At 41.2% G+C, this 21,001-nt stretch overlaps 1 protein-coding gene across 3 annotated transcripts in view; it reads left to right on the top strand.

Moving 5' to 3' along the window:
• GALK2 (galactokinase 2) overlaps positions 1-21,001 on the top strand; it is a 136,379-nt gene that overhangs the window by 86,484 nt on the left and 28,894 nt on the right. For all 3 annotated transcript variants that reach the window (XM_069596551.1, XM_069596554.1, XM_069596552.1), the window contains one exon: positions 4,369-4,579. In XM_069596551.1, the coding sequence (XP_069452652.1) occupies positions 4,369-4,579 (211 nt within the window). The remainder of the gene's footprint in view (positions 1-4,368; positions 4,580-21,001) is intronic.

The raw sequence follows: 21,001 nt of genomic DNA, 5'->3' as shown, positions 1-21,001 counted from the left end.
ATTGTAGCAGAGTCATTCTGCACAGCTTTGCAGATTTCTTCAGACTTATTCTGTGGCCTGCAAACTAATGTGGAGAACATGGAGAGTGGGAATGACCAACACAGAGGAAGGTCAACATTGTGAATGTGTTCATGATGGTTATGAACTCAACATGGGCACAGAAGTTGCTGGGGGGTGGTTCCATGTAGCTGGAAGAGGGTGAGGGGAAGATAGCAAAAAAAAAAGGATCCACAATAAAAAGTTGTATATAATCCCATTTATATCAAACTATATGTATATAGGTATGCATGAAGTATGCATAAAAATGTATCATAGGATGTAAGATGGGAAATTGATGGTTATCTTATTGGGATGATTACAGATGATTTTCTTCATCATTTTTTTTAATCCTCAAATTGTTACGTGTTTCTTCAGATTTAAAAATAAGCATGTGTGATTTATAGAACCCAAACCACCACCAACACAGCTGCTTTTGTTGTGTGGAAAATAACTTTTCAGAGAAGGGATTTGAAATTTTATCCTTTGCTGACCTAGTGAGGAGAAAGACTTGGTACTTTCCCCATTGATTTGTTGATACTGCAGAAAGCAATAAGAAAGTCAGAGAGAGGTGGGTTCTGACAGATAGGCTCCTGAGTTAGGGTCCATATGTTAGCACTTTCCTACCACACCCTCTTACTCGAAGCTCCAGGGAGCCTCCCGGACTGAGGATATTTTCCAGTTGGAGGAGAGTGATGATTTTGCATATGGGACAACCTGTAAGTCTAGGGAGCTAAAACCCTTGGAATCAGCCCTCAATCAATGGTAGATGAGAGTTAGGGGATAAATACCTGATCTTTCTTGTCTGAGTTGTACACATCTGAGGTGTATACATACAGGTCCCAGAGGGCCCAGCAGGCCCAACCTCACAAATTTCCATATCATTGCACTTTGTATTGGCTTTTCTTCCTGTCTCATTTTCCACTCCTCTGCCAAAACTTCTCTGTATCACCCTCTCCCCACAAATTCTTGTCTCGGGGCCTGCTTCCAAGAGAAATCAGCCTAAGACAGGGTCTCAGCACAATTTATCTACTTCTTTGCATGACTGTGGACAAAATATTCATAAACTGCTTTCTTTTCCACAAAGCATCAGCCAGGCTCAGGAACCTCCCAGGAATGGAATCTGAAATAGTGAAAAAGAAATGGTAGATGCTGGCTTAGAACTGCTTTCTCTGATATCCCCAGCCTGCTCCTGAGTGAGGAACTTGTCACAAAATGACCCCTAGCCCTGCTTCACGAATGTGAAGTAGGGCCAGGCACCCGGGCTGTGAGTGGCAAATTCCTTCACGAAGTTCTGTGTTTGGGCAACAGATCTTACCCATCCACTTCCTTCATCTGCAAGTCATCTTTACGTTTCCTGAGCCAAATTTCAAAGGGTTTAGGCGGCTTTCCTATTTGACTCCTACAATGTAGTGGACCGCTCAGGGCCTCATGGCTGTGCAGCTGTCACTGAGGGCATGTGGTAGAGTTAATTGAAATACACACTGAACTGGCTCTTTGGACCCTCCAGCTGAGAGCTAAGTGGGCCCAACAGCAAACTGGGATATTGCTAGAGTAACTGCTAGTGTCTCTGCCTGTGGAACAAAGGCACATAGAGAGGCAGCCTTTGAAAACAACTTTGCAGACTTTCTCCCCACACAGTCCTGGGACAGTTTTCTGGGACCAAGTGCCTGAAGCAATGTGATTTGTTGAAGCGACACCAGGATTGGGAACTTGGAGATGGTGTGTACTGAAGGGTTCTTAGGAAGAACCCACTCTCATCACTTAGGGATCGTTCTTTGATTTTTTTTCTCCACATTTCCTTCTTATTTTAGAAGGAACCCATCAAAGTGTCTTTAATCATTGCAATGTTCACTTCTAACACAAATCTTAGTTTGTGTTTAGAAACCATTTCTAAGACTTGAGTGGTGATTGAACTCATATGAGTAAGGCGGTTTTTCCAGTGGTCATGTATGGATGTGAGAGTTGGACTGTGAAGAAAGCTGAACACTGAAGAATTGATGCTTTTGAACTGTGGTGTTGGAGAAGACTCTTGAGAGACCCTTGGACTGCAAGGAGATCCAACCAGTCCATTCTAAAGGAGATCAGCCCTGGGTGTTCTGTGGAAGGAATGATGCTATAAAGCTGAAACTCCAGTACTTTGGCCACCTCATTTGAAGAGTTGACTCATTGGAAAAGACTCTGATCCCTCCTGGGAGGGATTGGGGGCAGGAGGAAAAGGGGACGACAGAGGATGAGATGGCTGGATGGCATCACTGACTCAATGGACATGAGTTTGAGTGAACTCCGGGAGTTGGTGATGGACAGGGAGGCCTGGTGTGCTGAGATTCATGGGATCACAAAGAATCAGACACGACTGAGCGACTGAACTGAACTGAGTAGTGTGACATAGATATCAAGCATAGCCCATTAGGAATGTGACCTTGGGGAAGCAAGAAAAAGGTGCAGGATGTGGAATAAATTTCCAACTCTATTCTTACTAGCTATATGACTTTGGATAAGTCACTCTCATCTCTTAAATAAGGTAATAATACCTTTCTCAGAGTTGTCAAATGTGAAAAGAAGTAAAAATCACATTTAAATCATATGGCATCATACAAGTATGAATTTCTTAACTTCATTGCTTATCTCAGTTGGATTTGAATCTGTGTTTTGAGAAAGTATAATTCTAGATCATCCACTTTAGCTCTATTTCTGTATAAAATAAATATGTTGTATGTTTTATGTTTTTCTTTTGTTTTATGTATGTCTATAAGTTTTCTGAAATTATTTTTGGGATACATTGGGTATTCCAAAAATACCCCAGTTGGGACCATGAATGAATGAGTTTAATGAATGAATGAATCTGTCTGTGGAGGTGTCAGTGAAGGCAATGGCAACCCACTCCAGTACTCTTGCCTGGAAAATCCCATGGATGGAGGAGCCTGGTGGGCTGCAGTCCATGGGGTCGCAAGGAGTCGGACACGACTGAGCGACTTCACTTTCACTTTTCACTTTCATGCATTGGAGAAGGAAATGGCAACCCACTCCAGTGTTCTTGCCTAGAGAATCCCAGGGACGGGGGAGCCTGGTGGGCTGCCGTCTGTGGGGTTGCACAGAGTTGGACACGACTGACGCGACTTAGCAATAAACATTAAATGTGTTAAGCAAACAAGGTCAGAAGATCGGTCTTAGTCTGTGTCTTTGCTTTAAAAAATGGCGCCATGTTCCGTGAAATAATTGAATAGAAACACGTGATTCTATTGTCCCCTTCTCCAGTTCTGCTTTAAAATCATTAACTCCTTTCAAATGTATGAGCCAGAGTTTTAAAAAGAGGATTAATGAATATAAGAACTACTGTTATTAACATTCTTCAGAAGTGAGTGGCCCTAACCAAAGTATAATGGTCTTTTGGTAAATCTGCTTCCTGTCAAAAAGAAAGAAAATCAAATCATCATCGTAATAGAAGAGTAAATCAGATGCACATTTCCCTTCTCTTGCTTGCTCCTTTTTGCTGTTTGCATTGTCTGCACCTGTGGTCCTCACACCCTGGGAATGAATTTTATAGACCTCCAGGGTGAGAGATACCGTCATTATTTTGACTGTCACCTGCTCTGAAGGTCTCAAGTCAGTGGTTTGAGGAGAATGAGGGACACACATTCTTGAGTGTGTTTCCTGTGAGTGGACCTGGTTACAAAGATTTGGATTATACTCACTCTCCCCAGCAGATTGAGGGGGTGACTCAGGATGTAACTGGAAGCCAGACCCTTTTCTTGAGGCTGGAGAAACATACAGCTGTACTACCACCAACGACCTAATGAAATGGTTTTTCATAAGGTCACCAATGAGGTTTTCATTTAAAATCTGGGACTTGACTCCAAATGCCAGATACTTAAATTCGTTAGCCATTTCATAGAGGCATGTGGTAAACAGGAAGTGCTCTAATGAAATCGGGCATTCAGTGTCTACCTCAGGACTCAGGTCATGTGTGAGATTTGAGTAGTTTTCTGTAGACTTTATAGAGAGCGGTGTTTGGGGGATGAACTGAATAGGGACCAACTGACAAAATTATTCAAAGAAATAGCCCTGAGGGAAAGTGGTGACAGGCAAAAAAAATCAGTGGGGGATTATTATTATTATTATTTTTAGGAAAAATACGTAACTAGCCTGTGAGTGTCACACAAGCATGTTTAATTTCAAACATCTGAATTCAGAGTTCATTTTCAAGCAGTGGTGGGAATTGTGAATAGGTTGAATGGAAAAAAAAGCTGAAAGTTGAATTTCGCTCATTAAAATAGTGTGTATCAATTTCTGGGATGAAAACTGACCGTATATCTTGGTTTGAATTTGCAGCTCCTGGCTAAGCACAAAAGCTTGCCATGGAAAGAAGTGCTGCGGCTGGAGGAGGTGCAGGCCAAACTGGGGATCAGTCTGGAAGAAATGCTTTTGATCACAGAGGACGCCCTTCACCCTGAACCCTACAGCCCTGAGGAGCTCTGTAAATGTCTGGGAATTAGCCTGCAGGAACTCAAGACCCAAATTCTCAGTCCAAACACTCAAGATGGTGAGTCTGCTGGAGAAAATAGGGCGTGTGTTGTTCCCCCACCCCCAGGTGGAAAGTTTCTGTGCCCCATGGATTTTTACTGATTTTGAAGCATGCTTGAGGGAATTTGGAGAATGTATGTATTTTGGTAAACTTAATTATCTAATTAATTAATTATCTAATTATCTAATTATTAATTAATTATCTAATTATCTTAATTATCATTAAATTCAAAATTCATTCTTACTGATCTGCTATATGCTGAATTTTCTTGTGAGGCAAAGGTGAATAACACACACTCTTGCCCTCAAGAAGTTACCAATTCACCATTGTAATTCTCCTGCTTTGGCCTATGCCAACCACAGAATTACAATGGTCAGGGAAAATTCACTGGAAGCATCATGTGATTTTTCAAATGTGAGCCCAACTCAGTTTAGGGATCAGAAACCAAAGTGATGATCTAATAATATATTAAATGTACATTTATAGTTTGTTTTGGTATTTTAAAATTTTTGTAGAAACATCTTGTGGCACCTAGAAAAAGTTATGTTACCTTTTTCAGTGAATTTCAACAACAAATTATTTTTCACTAGAATTAAATCAGGATCTGAATAACCATTAGCAACATATATAACCCTTGTCATGCAGTTAGTATAGTTCATATCACTAGTTTTCTGATTACCTGTTTTGAAGATAATGGATATCAGGACATGTAATTCATAGTGTTATCCAGCAGAAAGCAAAGAACTAAAGAGCCTCTTGATGAAAGTGAAAGAGGAGAGTGAAAAAGTTGGCTTAAAACTCAAGATTCAGAAAACTAAGGTTGTGACATCTAGTCCCATCACTTCATGGCAAATAGAGGGGGAAACAATGGAAACAGAGACTTTATTTTTGGGGCTCCAAAATCACTGCAGGTGGTGACTGCTGCCATGAAATTAAAAGTTGCTTGCTCCTTGGAAGAAAAGTTATGACCAACTTAGACAGCATATTAAAAAGCAGAGACATTGCTTTGCCAACAAAGGTCCATCTAGTCAAAGCTATGGTTTTCCCAGTAGTCATGTATGAATGTGAGAATTGAACTTCAAAGAAAGCTGAGCACCGAAGAATTGATGCTTTGAACTGTGGTGTTGGAGAAGACTCTTGAGAGTCTCTTGGACTGCAAGGAGATCCAACCAGTCAATTCTAAAGGAAATCAGTCCTGAATATTCATTGGAAGGACTGATGCTGAAGCTGAAGTTCCAATACTTTGGCCACTAGATGAGAAGAACTGACTCATTTGAAAATACCATGATGCTGGGAAAGATTGAAGGTGGGAGGAGAAGGGGACAACAGAGGATGAGATGGTTGGATGACATCACCAATTTGATGGACATGAGTTTGAGTAAGCTCTGGGAGTTGGTGATAGACAAGGAGGCCTGACGCGCTGCAGTCCATGGGGCTGCAAAGAGTTAGACACGACTGAGTGACTGAACTGAACAGATCCAGTGAATCTGGTCCTGCTGCTTGCCACTTACAAAATCAATTACATACTCAAAAAGTTGGTAGAAAGGTGGCTTTAATTAGAATGCCAGCAATCCTGGGAGATGGTGGACTCAGCATCCCCTGAAAGCCACCTCTGAAGATTTTCTTCAGCCATGAAAGCTTTTGAAGGGAAACAAAAGCAATCTCAGTTAATCACTGAGATAGGGGGTCAGAGTCATTGCCATTCCCCACTGTGTGCAGGCTTGTTGACACCTTGTGATCTCTCTCTAGATGTGATCTTGTTCACACAATTTGTTCAGGAGGTTACTGAATGGGAAACTAGGGAAGAGATCTGGTCATCTGTTAATTTGTCTTTATTTCTACTTCTTTGATTGACAACAAATTGACAAATGGGTCAGGATTTTGTGTGATTAAAAGATTTGCAAGATGTCCTTGGGTTGGAGATGAGTAGAGCATGGGGTACCTGGTTTAAAAATTAGTTGTAATATAGCTTTCCTAAAGTAACAAGAGCGGGGGGTTCCTGCCGAGGGTGGTCTTCTATAAAGAGCTGCTTGCAAATCCCTGCTTGTCAGAACATCATTCCATTTCTATGATATTAGAGGTGAAGGTCTTTCTTCTGTAACTTTTTCGTGCTGATGCAGGATGCCTTATTCTACAGAGTAGACAATGTCACCATGGGTCTGTAGCATCTCTTTGCTGACAATTTTAATTGTCCACTAACATATATGTTGCTGCAGCAGCAACAATATATAGGTAGAGAGCACTACAATTATTTTGATGCTCACAAAGATATAGATTATTATGAGCAATAATGGTAATTCCATTCTCTTGAGGTGAGTTCTTGGAATTGTGCTAGCCATAGATTCAGTACTGCTCAAGTTGAAACAGTTTCTGTCATGTCTACAATTTGGTCATCACGCAGTTAGCTTTTTCTTTTAGTGGATGTTATTCAGACTCAAATTGAAGAAAGTGGGGAAAACCGCTAGACCATTCAGGTATGACCTAACTCAAATCCCTTATGATTATACAGTGGAAGTGAGAAATAGATTTAAGGGACTAGATCTGATAGACAGAGTGCCTGATGAACTATGGAATGAGGTTTGTGACACTGTACAGGAGACAGGGATCAAGACCATCCCCATGGAAAAGAAATGCAAAAAAGCAAAATGGCTGTCTGGGGAGGCCTTACAAATAGCTGTGAAAAGAAGAGAAGCAAAAAGCAAAGGAGAAAAGGAAAGATATAAGCATCTGAATGCAGAGTTCCAGAGAATAGCAAGAAGAGATAAGAAAGCCTTCTTCAGTGATCAATGCAAAGAAATAGAGGAAAACAACAGAATGGGAAAGACTCTTCAAGAAAATTAGAGATACCAAGGGAACATTTCATGCCAAGATGGGCCCAATAAAGGACAGAAATGGTATGGACCTAACAGAAGCAGAAGATATTAAGAAGAGGTGGCAAGAATATACAGAAGAACTGTACAAAAAAGATCTTCACGACCCAGATAATCACGATGGTGTGATCACTCATCTAGAGCCAGACATCCTGGAATCTGAAGTCACGTGGGCCTTAGAAAGCACCGCTACGAACAAAGCTAGTGGAGGTGATGGAATTCCAGTTGAGCTATTTCAAATCGTGAAAGATGATGCTGTGAAAGTGCTGCACTCAATATGCCAGAAAATTGGGAAAACTCAGCAGTGGCCACAAGACTGGAAAAGGTCAGTTTTCATTCCAATCCCAAAGAAAGGCAATGCCAAAGAATGCTCAAACTACTGCACAAGTGCACTCATCTCACATGCTAGTAAAGTAATGTTGAAAATTCTCCAAGCCAGGCTTCAGCAGTATGTGAACTGTGAACTTCCTGATGTTCAAGCTGGTTTAGAAAAGGCAGAGGAACCAGAGATCAAATTGCCAACATCCGCTGGATCATGGAAAAAGCGAGAGAGTTCCAGAAAAACATCTATTTCTGCTTTATTGACTATGCCAAAGCCTTTGACTGTGTGGATCACAATAAACTGTGGAAAATTCTGAAAGAGATGGGAATACCAGACCACCTGACCTGCCTCTTGAGAAATCTGTATGCAGGTCAGGAAGCAACAGTTAGGACTGGACATGGAACAACAGACTGGTTCCAAATAGGAAAAGGAGTACGTCAAAGCTGTATATTGTCGCCTTGCTTATTTAACTTATATTCAGTATACATCATGAGAAACGCTGGACTGGAAGAAACACAAGCAGGAATCAAGATTGCTGGGAGAAATATCAATAATCTCAGATATGCAGATGACACCACCCTTATGGCAGAAAGTGAAGAGGAGCTAAAAAGCCTCTTGATGAAAGTGAAAGAGGAGAGTGAAAAAGTTGGCTTAAAGCTCAACATTCAGAAAACGAAGATCATGGCATCTGGTCCCATCACTTCATGGGAAATAGATGGGGAAACACTGGAAACAGTGTCAGACTTTATTTTTTGGGGCTCCAAAATCACTGCAGATGGTGACTGCAGCCATGAAATTAAAAGACGCTTACTCCTTGGAAGAAAAGTTATGACCAACCTAGATGATATATTCAAAAGCAGAGACGTTACTTTGCTGAGTAAGGTCCATCTATCAAGGCTGTGGTTTTTCCTGTGGTCATGTATGGATGTGAGAGTTGGACTGTGAAGAAGGCAGAGTGCCGAAGAATTGATGCTTTTGAACTGTGGTGTTGGAGAAGACTCTTGAGAGTCCCTTGGACTGCAAGGAGATCCAACGAATCCATTCTGAAGGAGATCAGCCCTGGGATTTCTTTGGAAGGAATGATGCTAAAGCTGAAACTCCAGTACTTTGGCCACCTCATGCGAAGAGTTGACTCATTGGAAAAGACTCTGATGCTGGGAGGAATTGGGGGCAGGAGGAGAAGGGGACGACAGAGGATGAGACAGCTGGATGGCATCACTGACTCGATGGACATGAGTCTGAGTGAACTCCGGGAGTTGGTGATGGACAGGGAGGCCTGGTGTGCTGCGATTCACGGGATCGCAGAGTCAGATGCGACTGAGCGACTGAACTGAACTGAACTGATAGTATCTATAGAACAACTCAGGAAAGTGCATCAGACACTGAGTCTGGGATTCTATTGCCCTAATCATTAACCACTTGTTTTTGTACTAAGGAGCAGGGGGAGGAGGGTACTGTAGGGTTCTGCTCAGTTCAAATAGGATGTTAAAATATTGTGAAATCTAAAGCAATACTGGTTCAGCAAATCAAATGGTTCCTTTTTTTAAAGTAATTTTTAATTGGACTATATAGTTGACTTACAATGTTGTCAGTTTCTGCTGTACAGCAAAATGAATCAACCTGGTGTATACATATATCCACTCTCTTCTAGACTCCATTCCCATATAGTACATTACTGAGAGCACCCTATGCTATACAGTAAGTTTTTATTAGCTATCTTTTATATATAGTAGTATGTATATGTCAGTTGAAATGGCTCTTTTGTATGGTGCCGCTTTTGTCATTGAGGTGAAGTGAAAAAAAAAAAGAAATTCACAATTCAGTAAGCATCTCTGTTTTCTTATCCTTTTTTTTTCATATTCATTTTTCTGATTATTATACTTCTTATATGAAAGGATCTGGGTTAGAGCAGTACTCATGACTGCTGTGGAACCACATTCTGAAACACCAGGAAGTCTTCACTGCTTAGATTGACACATGTGGCTCACTTAAGCATGGAGGCTTTTTCTGCTTGTCTGCTGTTTCTATACTGTTAACAAAAAACACCTGAGATGGAAGCCAGGCAAATGTTGGAGCTAGAGCCTTGGAGGGGCTTCTCAGAAGTAAAGGTTGTCTGTTTGTGAGACATCAGTGGTGGGAGCTGGACATCTAGCTAAGCCAGTAGTCTCTTCTTGAGGTAAAGTTGGGGATGAGAACTTAGCGGAAAGATCAGGGCCCCATTTCCACCCCATTCACTTCAGTTCTACAACTGGATTTTGAGTGCCTACAGTGGATTTGCCTGCTAAAGGCAGGCAATTGCTACAATTGCTGGCAGCTATAGGATAAGATAAGGAAATCTTTTGAGGGCAGGGAAAAGGTTTTGGTTTCCAACACTGTTAGAGCCAATTAAATTTGATGAATATTTGTTGAATTTCTAGATGAACAAACTGGCCTATAGACTTCATCAGAGTTGCCGCCTGTTTTTTTGTTTTTTTTTTTTTAAATAAATCTTCCTGGAATACAGCCATCTATATGGGCTATGATGCTTTTGCACTGCAATGACAGATTTAAGTAGTTGTGACAGAGTCTAAATGGCCCACAAAATCTAAAATATTTACCATCTGGCTCTTGGCAGATAAAGTTTGCTGACACCTCTCCAGAAAGGCAGGAGACCAAAGCATAGCCATAAGGCCTGGATTAAGATCTCAGACTTCTGTTGTTTTTTTTTTTCCCCAGACGTCTTTATTTACTAGATTTGGGACCTGATTTGAAAGTTTTTATCTTTCTGTTATCTTGGTTTTTCCATGAAATAGGCATAAGAGAAAGAGGTGCTTAAAGAAGTAATTGGTGTAATGTGCTAGGAACAATGCTTGGTAATGGAGGTACTCATAAACATCAGCTACTTCTGCTATTTCTCTTTCCTCTCCTCCTTCCCCCACTCTAGGCCCTGAGGCTGAGCATTGGGAACACAGAAATAAACACAACAGGGTTTGATACTTACGGAGTTTACAAAATAGTGGTGGAAATAAATAAAGAAAAAACCGATCCAGCAGGAAGTAATGAGTGCAGTGAGGGAGGTGTTCTTGGGTCTAGGGAGACCAGAAAAGAACGAAGTCAGAGCTGGCTTTACGAAGGAGACAGCAACCAGACAAAAGTTAGAGAATAAATAGAAATTTCCTAGGTAGACAGGCCGAAAAACTTCCAGGCAGAGAGGAGTAAGAGAGCAATCCAGAGAACTACAGACAATTGAATGTTTTCTGAAAATAATGGTGAGTGATATATATCAGGTTGATTTTATAGATAGGCCATCATCAACACTTTGTTAAATACTATGTGCAAGTGTTTTATGGATAATGGGGAAATTGATAAAATGTTTATTGAATAAAGACATTGGGTAGGTCATTGGATAGGGAGCGCTTCCAGGGGAATAGTCTTTATTCTTTGACTTAAGACATCATCCAGTTTCTTATATTTAGCAAATATATGTGTTAACTTCACTGGGCTGGGTATTATGCTGGATGCTGGGATACAGAGATACGTAGGACATGGTCTCTACTTTATAGTGACCTAATATCTGATTGGTGAGGGTGCTTCACAACAGTCACAGTAGATAATACCCATGGTAATAAAGGTGTTTGTTATGAGTCCTGAGTGTGGAGGAGAGAGTGACTAACTGCCTAGAGAATGTGGCTTGAATTTGAGCTATTTTAAAGGAAAGTTATGGCCTTCCCAGGAGGAGAGTGGTGACGGGCCGTTTCAGGCAGAAAGTAGAGTCTGGATGGCAGACATGAGACATGGGGTATCTGAAAAACATGTCAAGAGGTGTTGTGTGCAGTGTGAGCCAGATGCCAAAAGTACTGGCTAAAGGGATGTCTGCTCTCTTCCCCATCACAGAAAAGCCTGAAATGGGCGATTGTTGGTGGATATCTCAGTGACTGGATTCTTAAAACTATAAAGGGCAGTTCAGCTGGAATTGATAATTATCTGTGTCTAGAAAGGAAGGGAAGGAGGGAGGGAAGAGAGGGAAGAAGAAAAGAAATAGGAGATAAGGAAGGCTGAGGTACGGATGCTGGGAAGTTAGGGAATTACAGATGGGAAATGAGTTTGGAGGCAGGGTGATGAATTTCTGGTAATGTGGCAAGGCATCTAAATAAAGATATAGAGCAAGTAAAGACCCAAACTATATAATTAGATTTTGGGGTTAAGAGGCAAAGAGACCTTAATAGACATTGAGAATATTAACTGCCAAATGCTCTTCATAGAGCAGTCTTTTCATGATGTCGTTTCTTAGTTCAGAAATCTTTAGAGGTCTGCCATTACCTATCGCCTAAACTCTTTAATGTAGATGTTAAGTTTCTCCTCAATTTGGCCTTAACTCGGTTCTGTCCTGTCTCCTGTTTGAGCCCATACATCCCCATTTGGACAATGTTGTTCTGGCTGAACCATCCCACTCGCCTCTTTGTCTTTCCTTTAGTGCTACCCATCACTGCCCATTCCTCTTTTCTGAAATATGGTTCCTACCTATTGTAAAAGCTCAATAAATTCTCATCTGTATCCATCTCAGTGTGAAGCCTGTTCTTTGTCTGTATCCCTATTCCTTTTTCTGTGCATCTGCCTGTCTCCCCCACCTCCCACCCCTCTTTTGAGTAGCATTTTTTAAAAAAATAAGTTAATTTATCAGAAAACTCTAGAAAACACAAAGGATAATTTTCTAATCATAGGATATGCATTACTATTTATGTATATATTTAAGTTTTAGCCCCATAAAGAATAATAATTTCATTGTTTTTATAAAAGTTGTGAGTACTTAATCTTATCTCATTATCTAAAATAACTTTCCTATTGGCCCACATGTATGACTTTCTATAATTTATTTAGGTTTATTGAGTGCAAACAAAACCTATGTTGAATGAATGAATCTATAATTCATTCTTGTAATTCTATCATCCTCAACTGGAGAAGGAAAGGGCAACCCATTCCAACCCACTCCAGTGTTCTAGCCTGGAAAATCCCACGGACTGGGAAAGCCTGGCAGGCTACATACAATCCATGGGTCACAAAGAGTCAGACACAACTGAGCAAATAACACTATCATCCTCAAAGGATTCCCCCTTTTGCAATAAGTTAAACAAAACAAACAAGAAAACAACCACGAACATAAATCAGCCTGTGGGATTCTGGAGTCTCCTAGATTAATTTCACTTGATTAATTCTCTGAATCCAGCCATCTAGCCTCAGCCAAATTTCCTCCTGAATTCTCCTGGTATGCAGTTTTAACATTAGAAATCAAAATCCATTTATATCATTGTCTTGTTCCTCTGAGTCTGTGTTTGATTGGTCTAATTCCTTAGGTAAATGCTTCTATTACCCCTTTAGAAAATGTGGTTCTTATTGAATGTGGCAGTGTCTTTAGAATGTATGAGTGGAGGCATAGATGACATGTGTCTTCAGCAGGGGACTCTGGAGAGTGACACCACCCTATTATTCCAGGTGTCTACACTTTAACATGCTTAGTTTTGACTTGGACAGATTTTCCCATCATGGAAATCCATGATCCTCTGTTCTATTTCTGCCAGAATTCCTTTGTTTTTTTACCTGGATAACCTGGATATGAGTGTGAGTTGGGAGATGTTGACCTTGAGGTGAGAGTACAAGGAGAGATGTTTACAGTCAAACTGTGGCTTGCAGCCTCTGCTAAACCAGTCAGAGTTCCAAAAGGCCATGTTCATTTTCCCAGATTTCTAATACTTAGATTTAGAAATGCTCAGAGACCATTAAAATTAAACACACACACACACAGCAAAATTCTCAAATCCTTTAGACATTGTTTAAATGGCTATAATCCCTCACCAGGAACTGGTCAGGAAAAATTTAAGGATTATTCTTTAGGAAAAAATTTAAAGATTATTTTTCAGGTGGCCCAGTGATAAAGAATCCGCCTGCCAAGGCAGGAATGCAGGAGATGTGGGTTCAGTCCTTGGGTCGGTAAGATCCCCTTGAGGAAGAGATGGCTACCCACTCCACTATTCTTGCCTGGAGAATCCCATGGACAGAGGAGTCTGACAGACTATAGTCCCTAAGGTCACAAAGAGTCAGACGCGACTGAGCATGCACACACGCCCGCCCGCCCACAGATAGGAGTTATGTAAAAATGTGGCGGAAGGTCTGGGTTTCTAGAAGCCAGGGTCCAGGCTGATGTGGGAAGGGTGTTTTCTCAGGTGTGACCCCGGAGAAAAAGGTGAAGCTGTGGAGAGAGTCAGGAGAGAGGCGCATGTGTATCTAGCACGGGAGATAAGTCAAGGACACTCAGTGGAGGATAAACAGGGGAGTCCATGAAGGACTAAATAGAAACTGAGGTAGAAAATGTGTCAGGTGCTTTGGGCCCTAGTTTGACAAAGGAGGGATGTACTGGGATCATTCCCTTTGGGAATGCTCAGCCTATGTTGGGAAGATCCCCGGGATAAGGGAAAGGCTGACCACTCCAGTATTTTGGCCTGGAGAATTCCATGGAATGTATAGTCCATGGGATTGCAAAGAGTCAGACACGACTGAGCGACTTTCACTTCACTTCAGCCTGTGTTCCAGGTTGGGTGGCCCTGTGCTTAGAAGCACTCTGCCGGGTGGACACTAAGCTCCTTGCTTTGATTACCAACTTTACCTGTGGCTATGTGCTGACAAAGTGCTGTCCAGTCGCTGACTAATATGTTTGGATCCTTAATCCTTGTGAAGTCACAAGCAACGGTCATGACTTTTGAGCAAGTATAAGGCACTGGCATAGAATGCTGTTTAGGAAGATATCTGCAGTAAAAAAACAAACAAACAAACAAAAACTTACTTTGTTGTTTATATAGTACTCTTAACTGTATCATTTGATTTGATCTCACAATAACCCCAGGGCAAATGGTTATCCTCATTTCACAGATGAGGAAACTAAGGTCATAGAATTACATATAGTTACAAAACTAGAGAGCTGGTAAATGCTGGAGCCAGATCCCAAGTCCTAGTCTTTTGAGTTAATCCAATATTCTTGCTGCCTTTATTTTTTAATATTAGTGTATTAATAAACTGGCTTTAGCAATCCTATACCAATAAGGGAGGTAATATCAAGTTTTGATTTTTCTTTCCTATGATTTTCTCTTGCAACTAAAGAGAAGTGATGAAAGTTGATTACCTGGAGGTTACAGTTTCCTTTTGGCTATTACCCATTCTGGTGCTCTTGCCTTAGAAAATGTAAAGCGTGGCAGTTCAGTTCAGTTCAGTCGCTCAGTCGTGTCTGACTTTGTGACCCCATGAATCACAGCATGCCAGGCCTCCATGTCCATCACCAACTCCCGGAGTTCATTCAGACTTACGTCCATCGAGTCCGTGATGCCATCCAGCTGTCTCATCCTCTGTCGTCCCCTTCTCCTCCTGCCCCCAATCCCTCCCAGCATCAGAGTCTTTTCCAGTGAGTCAACTCTTCACATGAGGTGGCCAAAGTACTGGAGCTTCAGCTTTAGCATCATTCCTTCCAAAGAAATCCCAGGGCTGATCTCCTTCAGAATCGACTGGTTGGATCTCCTTGCAGTCCAAGGGACTCTCAAGAGTCTTCTCCAACACCACAGTTCAAAAGCATCAATTCTTCGGCGCTCAGCCGCCTTCACAGTCCGACTCTCACATCCATACATGGCTACTGGAAAAACCATAGCCTTGACTAGATGGGCCTTAGTTGGCAAAGTAATATCTCTGCTTTTGAATATGCTATCTAGGTTGGTCATAACTTTTCTTCCAAGGAGTAAGCATCTTTTAATTTCATGGCTGCAGTCACCATCTGCAGTGATTTTGGAGCCCAAATAAATAAAGTCTGACACTGTTTCCACTGTTTCCCCATCTATTTCCCATGAAGTGATGGGACCAGATGCCATGATCTTTGTTTTCTGAATGTTGAGCTTTAAGCCAACCTTTTCACTCTTCTCTTTCACTTTCATCAAGAAGCTCTTCACTTTCTGCCAAAAGGGTGGTGTCATCTGCATATCTGAGGTTATTGATATTTCTCCCGGCAATCTTGACTCCTGCTTGTGTTTCTTCCAGTCCAGCGTTTCTCATGATGTACTCTGCATATAAGTTAAATAAGCAGGGTGACAATATACAGCTTTGACGTACTCCTTTTCCTATTTGGAACCAATCTGTTGTTCCATGTCCAGTTCTAACTGTTGCTTCCTGACCTGCATACAGATTTCTCAAGAGGCAGGTCAGGTGGTCTGGTATTGCCATCTCTCTCAGAATTTTCCAGTTTATTGTGATCCACACAATCAAAGGCTTTGGTATAGTCAATAAAGCAGAAATAGATGTTTTTCTGGAACTCTCTTGCTTTTTCCATGATCCAGCGGAGGTTGACAATTTGATCTCTGGTTCCTCTGCCTTTTCTAAAACCAGCTTGTACATCTGGAAGTTTACAGTTCACGTATTGCTGAAGCCTGGCTTGGAGAATTTTGAGCATTACTTCACTAGCATGTGAGATGAGTGCAATTGTGCAGTAGTTTGAGCATTCTTTGGCATTGCCTTTCTTTGGGATTGGAATGAAAACTGACCTTTTCCAGTCTTGTGGCCACCTTGAGTTTTCCAAATTTGCTGGCATATTGAGTGCAGCACTTTCACAGCATCATCTTTCAGGGTTTGAAATAGCTCAACTGGAATTCCATCACCTCCACTAGCTTTGTTCGTAGTGATGCTTTCTAAGGCCCACTTGACTTCAGATTCCAGGATGTCTGGCTCTAGTTGAGTGATCACATCATCGTGATTTTCCAGGTCATGAAGATCTTTTCTGTACAGTTCTTCTGTATATTCTTGCCACCTCTTCTTAATATCTTCTGCTTCTGTTAGGTCCATACCATTTCTGTCCTTTATTGGGCCCATCTTGGCATGAAATGTTCCCTTGGTATCTCTAATTTTCTTGAAGAGATCTCTAGTCTTTCCCATTCTGTTGTTTTCCTCTATTTCTTTGCATTGATCACTGAAGAAGGCTTTCTTATCTCTTCTTGCTATTCTCTGGAACTCTGCATTCAGATGCTTATATCTTTCCTTTTCTCCTTTGCTTTTTGCTTCTCTTCTTTTCACAGCTATTTGTAAGGCCTCCCCAGACAGCCATTTTGCTTTTTTGCATTTCTTTTCCATGGAGATGGTCTTGATCCCTGTCTTCTGTACAATGTCATGAACGTCCATCCATAGTTCATCAGGCACTCTATCTATCAGATCTAGTCCCTTAAATCTATTTCTCACTTCCACTGTATAATCATAAGGGATTTGATTTAGGTCATACCTGAATGGTCTAGTGGTTTTCCCTACTTTCTTCAATTTGAGTCTGAATTTGGTAATAAGGCATTCATGATCTGCGCCACAGTGAGCTCCCGGTCTTGTTTTTGTTGACTGTATAGAGCTTCTCCACCTTTGGCTGTAAAGAATATAATCAATCTGCTTTTGGTGTTGACCATCTGGTGATGTCCATGTGTAGAGTCTTCTCTTGTGTTTGGAAGAGGGTGTTTGCTATGACCAGTGCATTTTCTTGGTAAAACTCTATTAGTCTTTGCCCTGCTTCATTCTGCATTCCAAGGCCAAATTTGCCTGTTACTCCAGGTGTTTCTTGACTTCCTACTTTTGCATTCCTGTCCCCTATAATGAAAAGGACATCTTTTTTGAGTGTCAGTTCTGAATGGTCTCGTAGGTCTTCATAGAACCATTCAACTTCAGCTTCTTCAGCGTTACTGGTTGGGGGCATAGACTTGGATTACCGTGATATTACATGGTTTGCCTTGGAGACGAACAGAGATCATTCTGTCATTTTTGAGATTGCATCCAAGTACTGCATTTTGGACTCTTTTGTCAACCATGATGGCTACTCCATTTCGTCTGAGGGATTCCTGGCCGCAGTAGTAGATATAATGGTCATGTGAGTTGAATTCACCCATTCCAGTCCATTTTAGTTCGCTGATTCCTAGAATGTCAACATTCACTCTTGCCATAGCTTTCTTAATTTAAGGAGCAAACTCAACTTGGTCAGAATGTGCATGAGCTTTTGTGTTACAGAAAAGCCATGAGAAGGGCTGTGGAATTTTCTTGTTTGATAAAAAGGTAGTCCTTATGGATTATCTTATCTACATCAAAGAAGAGTAGTTTTTTAATCTAATGGAGAAATATAAAGGTACTTCACAATATAAAAGGAGTCAGTAATTTCAGTTTCCAGTGTATCTCAATATAAAGGAAATTGATTTAAAAATAGCTCATAAGATATCAGGTACTACATTCTACGATTTTAACACATTAAATTGTTCTTATAAGAGTTTTGAAGAAAAATTTTTTTATAAAGAGCCTAGAAGAAACTCCAAAGGGTCTTTCTAGAATTTACAGATATTGGTTGAGCAGAAATCTTTAAAATTTGTATGATGAACTTCTAATAAGGCCAAACAACAATGAGTCCTTTATTTTTGTCTTTTGTTTTAATTTTAACAAGATAATAGATCCCTCTGAAACAATATAAAAGAATAATTCTAAAAACTATTTTTTGTTATGCACAAAAAATATGCTTTAGTTTTTCTGGAATACAAGTGTGGAGAAAATTTGCTTTCCCTGTTTGCTTTCCTCTCTGCCTAGTTCCTCTGGTTTGCTTCTTAGCTCCTGTTGACTTCTAGCTGTCTGGCCACAGAGGGCAGGATCATGCTAGGAGTAAAGCTTCTTCAGTTTCCAGAAAGAAATGGGCTGAACTGTTAACCCAGATCATTGGGTTGATGTTTCCTTCCTCGGTTTTCCTCTTCCTCTTTCGCATGTGTGCATCATATACCCCTGTCCATCGGTTCACCTTGCCTCTTCAGATACGTAGGGAATTGACAATGCAGTGCAGACATAATCTAGTGAGTATGATTTTAAAGATGTCGCATCTCAAAACTGTCAACTTCTGTAGGGACAGCTCAGTGCCACTATGTAGGAATCACATATGTGACTGTGATGTATGCTGTGTACCAGTCAAAGCCTAGTCACTGAGGGGTAGGTCAGGGCTCAGAATCATTCTTATCCTGCAAGGCTGATAATAATGAGGGCCTTGTTTTTGGCAACTGAGGCCATCCTGGAGCCACTAAAATCAGAGAATTCTGGAATTTTCATTCACTTGTGTGAGAGTTTTAAAAGAGCTGAAATGAAACAAATTCTGCCAGTACATTTTGGGAAGTTGACCCGTGCAGTAGTCTTACATACTTGATGACTTACAGTCATCTTGAACTGAAGTAGGCCCAGAATAAACCTATGAGCTTGACCGCCTCTTCATACTATGTACCTTCAGACACTTGAGATCCCCACGTTTCTTGAGTTAATGTAATTTGGGCAGGCCCAGGAGTAGAAGATGTGGGAGAGCGTTAGACCAGTAAGACTAAGCCTTCTCTTCTCTCAAATACTCTGATCCTCTTTCTAACAGAACATTTTCCTCTCTCTAGGAAGGTCATGCTTGTATATTAAGCTTTCAGCTTCAGGAATATCGTGCATGTTTTAGGAAAGGAGGAAGGGGGGCGGATCTCTTCTGATAACAGCAGCCCCATGGACTCTGGTGACCTGTGGCTGTGATGGCAAGCTGGAAACTGCTCTTCTAGCCTCATAGGAAATTCATATACAATAGTTACCATGATGGCATTCCCCAGGAACAAATCCTAAAATAGTCATAGCAGCTAAATGTGAGTCATGAGGCACCATTCTTTCATAGCATTTGTATCCTTGAGAAAAGGTCCTTGTTTTGTGCATTTCTATATTCCTGTTCAGTTCAGTTCAATTGCTCAGTCGTGTCTGACTCTTTGTGACCCCAGGGACTTCAGGATGCCAGGCTTCCTTGTCCATTACCAACTCCCCGAGCTTATTCAAACTCATGTCCATTGAGTCGGTGATGCCATCCAACCATCTCATCCTCTGTCATCCCTTTCTCCTCCCACCTTCAATCTTTCCCAGCATCAGGGGCTTTTCAAATGAATCAGTTCTCCACATCAAGTGGCCAAAGTATTGGAGTTCCAGCTTCACCATCAGTCCTTCCAATGAATATTCAGGACTGATTTCCTTTAGTATGGACTGATTGGATCTCCTTGCTGTCCAAAGGACTCTCAAGAGTCTTCTCCAATACCACAGTTCAAAAGCATGAAATCTTCAGTGGTCAGCTTTCTTTATAGCCCAACTCTCACATCCATACGTGACTTCTGGAAAAACCATAGTCTTGACTAGATGGACCTTTGTTGGCAAAGTAATGTTTCTGCTTTTTATATGCTGTCTAGGTTGTTCATAACTTTTCTTCTAAGGAGCAAGCAGCATCTTTTAATTTCATGGCTGCAGTCACCATCTGCAATGATTTTGGAGTCCCCCCCCCCAAAAAAAAAAAGTCTGTCACTGTTTCCACTGTTTCCCCATCACTTTGCCATGAAGTGATGGGACCAGATGCCACGATCTGAATGTTGAGTTTTAAACCAACATTTTCACTCTCCTCTTTCACTTTAATCAGGAGGCTCTTTGGTTCTTCTTCGCTTTCTGCCATAAGTGTGCATATCTGAAGTCATTGATATTTCTCCCAGCCATCTTGATTCCAGCTTGTGCTGGAATACCTGTGGTACCTAGTAAATGCTTGCTAAATGCATAAATGTGTTAAACTAATTTTCTTCTGTTCATATGGAGAATTAATGGGTAGGAGGCCAATTAGAAAATATACTCAAGGTCTAGCTAGAGAGTGGTTATTTTGAGTCTTCAAGAAAATCTGTTTATGTGCATTAATAATATAATTCAGAACAACTAACAGTGAACACTTAGCTATGTGACAAGCACTATTCTGAGTACTTTTAAAACATTTGCTGTACGTGTTTTGTTAATATGTTCCTCATGTTCAGAGTACCTACATGAAATAGTTCTTTTCAAGGTTGTAAACTGTGCCATAAACACATTTGGAGAATGAAAGTGTTAGTGGCTCAGCCATGTCTGACTCTTTGCAACCCCACGCTGGGCTGTAGCCTGCCAGGCCCCTCTGTCCATGGGATTCTCCAGGCAGGAATAATGGAGTGGGTTGCCATTTCCTTCTCCAGGGGATCTTCCTCATCCAGGGATCGAACCCGGGTCTCCTGCTTTGCAGGTGGATTCTTTACTGCCTGGGCCACCAGGGAAGCCCTTAAACACATTTAGACACACATTGAAATACTGATGCACTCCCACCTCCTTCTCCTCACTCTCTCAAACTCCCCTCATCTGTTCACACTGTTGAAGTATGATAGTCAAACTCCC

This window comes from Ovis canadensis, chromosome 7 (genome assembly GCF_042477335.2).
Source record: "Ovis canadensis isolate MfBH-ARS-UI-01 breed Bighorn chromosome 7, ARS-UI_OviCan_v2, whole genome shotgun sequence".
NCBI lineage: Eukaryota > Metazoa > Chordata > Mammalia > Artiodactyla > Bovidae > Ovis > Ovis canadensis.
Note: the sequence above shows the minus strand (reverse complement) of the source record. Positions and strands in the feature narration are given on the sequence as shown.